The 9198-nt window shown below is 41.5% G+C and overlaps 1 protein-coding gene across 1 annotated transcript; it reads left to right on the top strand.

The window, feature by feature from the left end:
• Positions 1-5193: 5193 nt before the first annotated feature.
• Positions 5194-8866, top strand: LOC123167782 (GDSL esterase/lipase At4g28780). The gene is made up of 3 exons (XM_044585645.1): positions 5194-5512; positions 5581-5711; positions 7745-8866. The coding sequence occupies exons 1-3, from the start codon at positions 5257-5259 to the stop codon at positions 8453-8455; spliced, it is 1098 nt and encodes a 365-aa protein (XP_044441580.1). The 5' UTR covers positions 5194-5256; the 3' UTR covers positions 8456-8866.
• The last annotated feature ends 332 nt before the right edge of the window (positions 8867-9198 follow it).

Genomic DNA, 9198 nt, shown 5'->3' with positions numbered 1-9198 from the left:
AGAACACTTGATGTATGTCTTGCGTGGGATACCCGTGGTGACAATGGGGTATTCTATTGATCCACTTGATGTATGTTTTGGTGATCAACTTGCGGGTTCCGTGACCTTGGGAATCTATGCATAGGGGTTGGCACACGTTTTCGTCTTAACTCTCCGGTAGAAACTTTGGGGCACTCTTTTAAGTACTTTGTGTTGGTTTGAATAGATGATTATGAGATTGTGTGATGCATATTGTATAATCATACCCCCGGATACTTGAGGGGACATTGGAGTATCTAGGTGACATTAGGGTTTTGGTTGATTTGTGTCTTAAGGTGTTATTTTACTATGAACTCTAGGGCTGTTTGTGACACTTATAGGAATAGCCCAATGGATTGATCGGAAAGAATAACTTTGAGGTGGTTTCGTACCCTACAATAATCTCTTCGTTTGTTCTCCGCTATTAGTGACTTTGGAGTGACTCTTTGTTGCATGTTGAGGGATTGTTATATGATCCAATTATGTTTTTGTTGTTGAGAGAAGTTGCACTAGTGAAAGTATGAACGCTATGCCTTGTTTCGAAGCATTGCAATACCGTTTGTGCTCACTTTTATCATTAGTTACCTTGCTCTTTTTATAATTTCAGATTACAAAAACCTATATCTACCATCCATATTGCACTTGTATCACCATCTCTTCGCCGAACTAGTGCACCTATACAATTTACCATTGTATTGGGTGTGTTGGGGACACAAGAGACTCTTCGTTATTTGGTTGCAGGGTTGTTTGAGAGAGACCATCTTCATCCTACACCTCCCACGGATTGATAAACCTTAGGTCATCCACTTGAGAGAAATTTGCTATTGTCCTACAAACCTCTGCACTTGGAGGCCCGACAACGTCTACAAGAAGAAGGTTGCGTAATAGACATCAAGCTCTTTTCTGGCGCCGTTGTCAGGGAGGTTAGTGCTTGAAGGTATATCTTTAGATCTTGCAATCGAATCTTTTAGTTTCTTGTGTTATCACTAGTTTAGTATATAAAACAAAACTACAAAAAAATGGAATCGAGGGTGCCTCGTATGCTTCATCTTTTTTATATCTTTCGTGAAAATGATGGAAAGGAAAATTGTGCCAAAGTGTTAGAAGAAGAATGCATTAAAATGTTTGGCATAAAATCTTTGAATGATGAGCATGATTGCAATGTTGTTACTATGAATTCTTTGAATATCCATGATGCTAATGATATGCAAAGCCACAAGCTTGGGGAAGCTATGTTTGATGAAGATGATATTTTTAGTCCCCAAAGTTTTGATGAGAAAATATATTATGATGAGAGCATGCCTCATATCTATGATGATTATTGTGATGACATTTATGCTATAAAGAGTAATATAACCTTGAAACTTGTCGTCATGATTTTAGTGCTCAAATTGATTATGTGAATAAAGTATCACATGATAGTTATTTCGTTGAGTTTGCTCCCACTACTATTCATGAGAATAAATTTGCTTATGTGGAGAGTAGTAAAATTTCTATGCTTGTAGATCATGAAAAGAATGATTCATGTGATACTTATATTGTTTAATTCATTCATGATGCTACTAAAAATTATTATGAGGGAGGAATATATGCTTGTAGGAGTTGCAATAATATCAAGTTTCATCTCTATGTGATTAAATTCTTGAAGTTATGCTTGTTTTGCTTTCCTATGCTAGTTGATTATTGTTCCCATAAGTTGTTTGCTCACAAAATCCCTATGCATAAGAAGTGGGTTAGACTTAAATGTGCTAGTCATATGCTTCATGATGCTCTCTTTATATTTCAATTATTATGTTTTATGTGAGGATCATTAAAATCATCATGCCTAGCTTAAAAGGCATCTATAATACCTAAATAGTTCATCCCCACTAACTTATTTCTCTTGGCATGCAAGCTATCCACATCATCAATCAACGTGCAATCATCCACCTAAGCAAATTTGCCACCTTGGAAAAAAATTATTTGCATTTGCTTTATGCCACGTCATCTCTATTTCTTTAATCACGTTGTGAGGCAATCGGCTGTGCAGATGTAGCAGCGGCGCGACGACGCGTCGGCGATCTACTGTACACTGAACCAGCGAAAGGTATGCCAAAAAATTCAATCATGTTCCTTGCCTAATTTCTTTAGAATTCAGGCCAGCAAATCATAATTTAGACTAACTGTGGACTCATTGGTTTATCTGATCAGACCATAGATACATTCATTCCGTCTAACCTCTCCAGTGGTCGTCTTCTTTTGATCCTAAGTTGATTCCACTGCATAGACAGACGTAACTCATCACTTCTTTTTAACAAATCCACTGCTAATCAACCTTTTGTAGGATGGAACTCAGCTTCATCTAATATGGAAGCATGCATGGTTCCGCACCAACTAAGACAAATAAAAAGAATATCAGGCAGTGGAAGCAATACGTTGCACATGATCGATCTGATGAGACACATGACTTAGTCAACTGTGAGCCTCATGATTTATAAGCGACCTTTTTTATGTAGAGAAAATCAGATTATGAGTGAACTTGTATTTTATTTTTCTATGCAAGCTATGATTTCCAATGCACATCTACAATTGTTATCCTGTTTTCGCTTTAGTCAAGCGTTGAGATGTCTCTACTTAACGCAATTTTTGTCTTACCACCTCAAAGTTATATTGTCAAGGAAAAAATATTTTAAAAAATCATACACACACATTTTTGGCTTTTCATCATGTTCTCTCTAGATAATTACTCTAAACAATATTTCTTCCCCCCAAAAAATTATTTGTCATCATTTCATACTATGTTTTCATACAAACTCTTATGTTTTTTAAACAACAGATTATTTTTAGCGATTTGCGTGCAACGCGCGTGGTATCATATATTTGCCATCATTTCATACTATGTTTTCATACAAACACTTATGTTTTTTAACATCAGATTATTTTTTGGCGATTTCCGCCGCAACGCGCGGGGTATCATCTAGTTAAAGAAAAGCGCTTGTTGGGAGACAACCCAATATTTATCCTTACTGTTTTTGTGTGTTCACATGATTAAGCTACTGTAGTAATCATGCTTTATAGATTTTGTTTCAATAAAGTGCCAAGTAGAACCTTTGGGAAGACTTGGGTGAAAGTTAAAGTGATCTTGCTGTAAAAAACAGAAACTTTGCGCTCACGAGATTAGCTGTCATTTTTTTTACAGAAGAGTGCTTTTAAGTTGATTCTTTTTGCAGAAGATGAATAGAAAAATTCCTGAGGTCCACCAATTTATTTCAGAATTTTTGGAGTTACATAAGTATTCGAGAGTTACAGATTACTACAGACTGTTCTGTTTTTTGACAGATTCTGTTTTCTATGTGTTGTTTGCTTATTTTGATGATTCTATGAGTAGTATCGGAGGGTATGAACCATAGAGAAGTTGGAATACAATAGATATTACACCAATATAAATAAAGGGCGGGAAGCAGAGGCCTTTGGTCCCGGTTGGTGCCACCAACCGGTACTAATGCCCCGCTTTGGTACCGGTGGGTTGCACCAACCGGGACCAAAGGCCTCGTGTTGCCCGTGGCCAAAACTTTAGTCCCACCTCGCTAGTTGAGAGGGGCGCGCAGTGGTTTATAAGCCCCACTGCCGCACCCCTCTCGAGCTCCTCTCGATTGCAGGCTTACGGGCCTAATTGTCACCGCTATGCCTGTTGGGCCTACTGGGCCTTCTGCGGGCCTGAATCCTGGCCCATGGTAGGGTTTCTAGTCGTATTCAGGCCGTAGTGGACCAGTAGGTGGCATTTGTTTTATTTTCCCATTTTTTTCTTCTGTTTTTTGCATTATTTATTTACTTTTGTTTTTTGCTTTATTTTTTAGTTCCTTTTGCTTTTAGGTAATAAAAATTATAAACTTTCTGTTAGTGCCATTTGTTTTCCAATTTGAATAGTTTAAATTTGAATTTTTGAAATTTGTGTGAATCACTAGTTTTTGAATAACTGTACTATAAACATAGATTTTTGAGTGATTATTTTTCTTGCTATTTAATATTACTGTGTTTTATCATTATATTCAAAAACATATTTTGTTATTTTAGTTTCTAACAAAAAATTTGTTATGATAATTCTTTTTGCTATTAAAGTTTCTAACAAAAAATTTCGTTATGAAAATTCTTTGTTCTTTTAATGTTTTGAACAGAAAATACTTTGATAATTTTAGTTGCATAAATTTTATATAATTTTAGTTTAATAATACTAGAGGTTTTATAAAAGTTTATTTTGTTTTTACTTATTTATTAAAGTTTATTTTGTTTCTAATTATTTATTTTATTTTCTTATTTATTTAGTTTATGAAAATTCTTTCTTTTTTGCTTTATTTATTTTATTTTGTTTCTACTTACTGTTGCTATTTTCATTTATTTTATTATAGTTTATTTATTTTACATTATTAAAGTTTATTTTGTTTCTACTTATTTATTAAAGTTTTTTCTGTTTCTAATTATTTATTTTATTTTGTTTCTACTTATTTATTTTCTTTTCTTTTTTGCGTTATTTATTTATTTTATGAAAATTCTTTTTGCTTTTAATGTTTTACACACAAAAGCCCTCTCCCCTGGCTGGTTCATTGGTCCCGGTTTGTGGCTTGACCCTGGCCTAAAGACCACGCTTTGGTACCGGTTCGTGCCACCAACCGGTACCAATGGTGGTGGGCCAGGAGCGGGGCCCATTGGTCCCGGTTCGTGCCGCCAACCGGGACCAAAGGGGTCAGACGAACCGGGACCAATGGCCCCACGAGGCCCGGCAGGCCCCTGGCCTCACGAACCGGGACCAATGGGCTCATGGGTACTGGTTCGTGACCGAACCGGGACTATGGGCTTATCTGGCTCGGACGTATGCCATGTTTTCTACTAGTGTAACTAACTAAAGTGGATTGTTCCAAGTTTAGTCGTGTCTAATTTTGGTCGATTGATGGAGCATGCACAACTTGTCCTTTGGAGGCATCACTTTCACATGTGTCTATATTACTCCATGCGTCACTTCAAAATGTGTAGAGTATTCCACGCATGTATATTGTATTTGTATATGGCAGGAGGCCCCGGACTTGGTAGCTTTGTTGACTAGCTAGCCCGTTGATCTTATCATCAAACACGCACACTTGGTGGACTTATAAGTATAGCTGCCCCTTGCCGGCCTTCACCTTAACCGACATAGTAGACGCCTTATGTGTTCGCGCACAAGCCTGCTGTGTGTTGTATAAGTGTTCTACACAAGGTTAGCTAGCCATGAAGGGTGGTGTCGTCGTGCTTCTGGGCCTTGTGGTCATCGGCGCTGTCGTTACCCGCGCAAGGGCGGCAGGGCTGCCGGTAGTGCCGGCGATGTTCGTGCTGGGAGCCTCGACGCTGGATGTGGGCAACAACAACCACCTGCCGGGGAAGGACGTGCCCAGGGCTGACCACCCCTTCTACGGCATCGACTTCCCCGGCGGCGCCCGGGCCACGGGGAGGTTCAGCAACGGCTACAACATCGCCGACTTCGTCGGTACGTATCTATCACAACGTCGCCTAAGAGATCGTGTGTTAGCTTGATTGATGTACGTATATCTGCAGCGAGGCAGCTAGGGTTCGAGAGGAGCCCTCTTGCCTATCTTGAGCTGAAATCACGCAACTACCTCATCCCCAGCGCTCTAAAGAGGGGTGTGAGCTACGCTTCCGCCGGTGCTGGGATCCTCGACTCCACTGTAAGCCGCTTTTTATTGGGGAATTTGAGGATTTGCCCCATGTTTGCTTGCACTTTGAGGATTTGCCATCCTTTTGTGGGCAACTGATCATTTGCCACAAGTTTGCTAGAAACTTGATAATTGGCCCCTGACAAGACGGCCCCACCTTCATATGTCCCAACTACCCCCGTGTTGACAAAACTGAGAGACAGCCAGCCCCCACTCGTTCCCGAATTTCTCATCACGCCTGACGTGCACGACGGCGCACGGAGGCACTTGTTTTTTGTGAAGTTGTGTCGCTTGCCCATCCGCTGCTGCTCCACGGAACCGACAGCGAACTTGTAAGCTACTCCCTCTGTATCTTTTTAGTCTGCATATAAAGTTTAGTCAAAGTCAAGATTTATAAAGTTTGACTAACTTTATATTAAAAAATATCAACATTCACAGTATAAAATCAACCCTGTCAGATGCACCATGAAATGTATTTCCATACTATATAGTTTCAATATTGTTGATGTTCATAATTTTTGATATAAATTTGGTCAAACTTTGTGTAGTTTGACTTTGACCATATCTTATACGCGGGGTAAAAAAAACGGAGGGAGTACGTCGCAGCCCAATCGTTGTTGTTCCGCTACCAGCTCCCTGTTGAGCCACCCTGCTCCACCAACCCCTGCTGCTCCGGCCACCAGCTCCCCCTAGCCACTGCTGCTACGCCAGCTCACCTCTCCCTTCCTCTTTGGGCGTCTGCCCTGTACGGACACGGGCGACGAGTGGGACTGATGGTCAAGAAGGTGCGTTGTGTTCCAAGACCTCTTACATAATGTGAGGGCAGAACACAATGTAAACCCATGCCAACATAGTGAGGGGTGGCGGGGGGGGGGGGGGGCTTGGGTGGCCGGTGTGTGGCATTGCAGTGATAGCCCCAGGTATGTAGCGGATGTTTGGTGAACCTAATTAACAAATCTCGGTGTCGTGCCTCGTGTGTTTGCTTGTTCTTCAATGGATTGTCTACACGTCTCGGATTAATTCTACTCCCGCCTTTCCGGTTTATAGGGCTTGAACCTAAAATCTCGTCAACCAAGGTAGATGGTGAGTGAAGGAATGTATCCCATAGTTTACAAAATTACTCCAATTTTAATCTGTATTAATTACAGTGTATACATGGATGACCACTAAATGAGTAGGAATGGTTAAATGCATTGGTTGGCTTCTTTTAATCCTTTCATGCATCAATTTAATTGTGCATATCTGTATAGAAGGTCAAAGATTTTCAAAAACTAGTCTCTGGGTTCATAAATGAGTGACTTGCGTGAATGCCAAATGTTTTTTTTCTTGAATATAGGCTGGGAAAATATTGCACTCCTCATGCCATTGCCGTGGCTGCCTGGGGCCCAGCTCTGCCTTTGGCAATAATGGTTTTTGTGGCTCTAGTAAAATTTACAAAATCTTACAATGGTTGATGGAAAATAATTTCCAAGACAAATCTATGCATGTTATTTTGGAAGTTGGCAATCTAAATCTCTAGTGACACGGAGTAGTGCATATTCTCGGCTAAATTCACTTAGGGCCTCTTCGATTCAAAGAATTATCAGAAAATCAGTACGGATTTTTCCTATGTTGCCCGTTTGATTCGTAGGATCAAATCCAGATGGGATTATTTCTGGAGTTCTCTTGTACTAGCATTGAAATTTTAACATCCACTCAATCTCTTGGAAAGTTTTTTTTTTTGTTTTTGCTATGAAATAATCAAACAAACCAAAATCCTGAAGGACTCATCTAACCATAACATTGGAACCCTACGTTTTTTTTTCTGTTCCTACGTTTTTAATCATGTGAATCAAAGAGGCCCTTAGGATAGTGATCTCCCAAACTGCACGCTATCATTGGATATGTCCAGCTATATTGGCACCAATACCCGAGGTATATATAGGATGTCCGTGGGAGAGGGAGCTAGAAGCTGGGATCATCGCATGCGCACAACGATTACTAATTACCAATGCACCTTTTGCAACTCAAATAATCTGCTAACCATGCATATGTTTTGCATGCAGAACGTTGGAAAGAACATCCCATTGTCGACGCAGGTGCGCTACTTCGCGTCCACCAAGGCCGAGATGGAGACTGCATGGGGCAGACACGAGGTCTCCAAGCTCCTTGCTAGCTCCTTCTTCCTCCTCAGCATCGGCAACAATGACCTCCTACAGTCGACACCAAAGTCTCATGCTGATGTCGTCGCACTCTACACCATCCTCGTCTCGAACTACTCGGCCGCCATTACGGACCTCTACGGGATGGGTGCGAGAAAGTTCGGGATCATCAGCGCTGGTCCGGTGGGTTGTTTTCCGCGGGTGCGCTTGCTGAGTACGACAGTGGCATGCCACGATGGCCTGAACCGCCTCGCTTTAGGGCTTGCCGCCGCATTCAAGTCAGGTCTCACCGCCGCCCTCGCCCCGAACAGGCTGCCCGGCCTCAAGTACTCCCTCGCCGACTCCTTCGCTAGCTCACGGGCCATCTTCGACAACCCCCACGCGAGCGGGTTTCAGAATGGTGATAGTGCCTGCTGCGGCAGTGGTAGGCTGGGCGCAGAGGGTGACTGCAACAGAAATGCGACGTTGTGCAGCGACCGCGATGCCTACGCTTTCTGGGACTACGTGCACCCCAGCCAGCGGGCCGCCGAGTTGGGTGCCCAGGCACTCTTCGATGATGGCCCGACGCAAATCACCGCACCCATCAGCTTCAGACAGCTGGCCTACCAGAAATGATAGATTAATTCCCGATAACGATTTGGAATCTACTGTCGTGAGTTTGATTGATTCTAATTTGGTTGGAAATCGTAGTCATTCATCTATCCTCTCATTATAGTATATCGTTCTCTTGAGGCAGGTCATTATCAGATATCTTTACACGGGTCTGGGACACTTCAAGTAATGCACATTCTGGGCGTGTTCCTTCTTCGTTTATGCACACCCCAGTTGTCTCTCAGAAAAAGAGATGTAGAAGAATAAAGCTTTTTATTTTGACATGCGGAAAGATATAACTGAGATACTCTGTTAGGATTGTGGGTCTAGCATGTTGGAAAAACTTAGCTATGAACTTCTTATATTTATGGTTGTGAACTTACATAAATAGATATGTATTCGGCCATGTTTCAATGTTTCTATTGTAGTACAGATTCGGGATTTGGTATTGCCATGCCTTCATTCGATTGTTTGGTTGGACACAAAAATAGCAGAAGGAAATGGAATTGAATATATACATCCGCAGAAAATGGGATTGAATACAGAAGCATTTTCTATCGCACGAACCCTTCCCTCCTACAATACTGAGCACTCCCACTCTAATTTCACCATATTTCCTCCCATCCCACAAAAGTTACTGCTTCCTCTCGCCTTTCCCCCACGGCCATGAGAAGGAAGCCAAGGAGACAAGGGGGAGGTGGTGCGAAGCAAAGCTCAACCATGGCGCAAGTATCCTCCTTCATATAGATAAGAATAGGCATGCAAAT

This window comes from Triticum aestivum, chromosome 7D, assembly GCF_018294505.1.
Source record: "Triticum aestivum cultivar Chinese Spring chromosome 7D, IWGSC CS RefSeq v2.1, whole genome shotgun sequence".
NCBI lineage: Eukaryota > Viridiplantae > Streptophyta > Magnoliopsida > Poales > Poaceae > Triticum > Triticum aestivum.
This window is presented reverse-complemented; position numbering and strand designations above follow the sequence as displayed.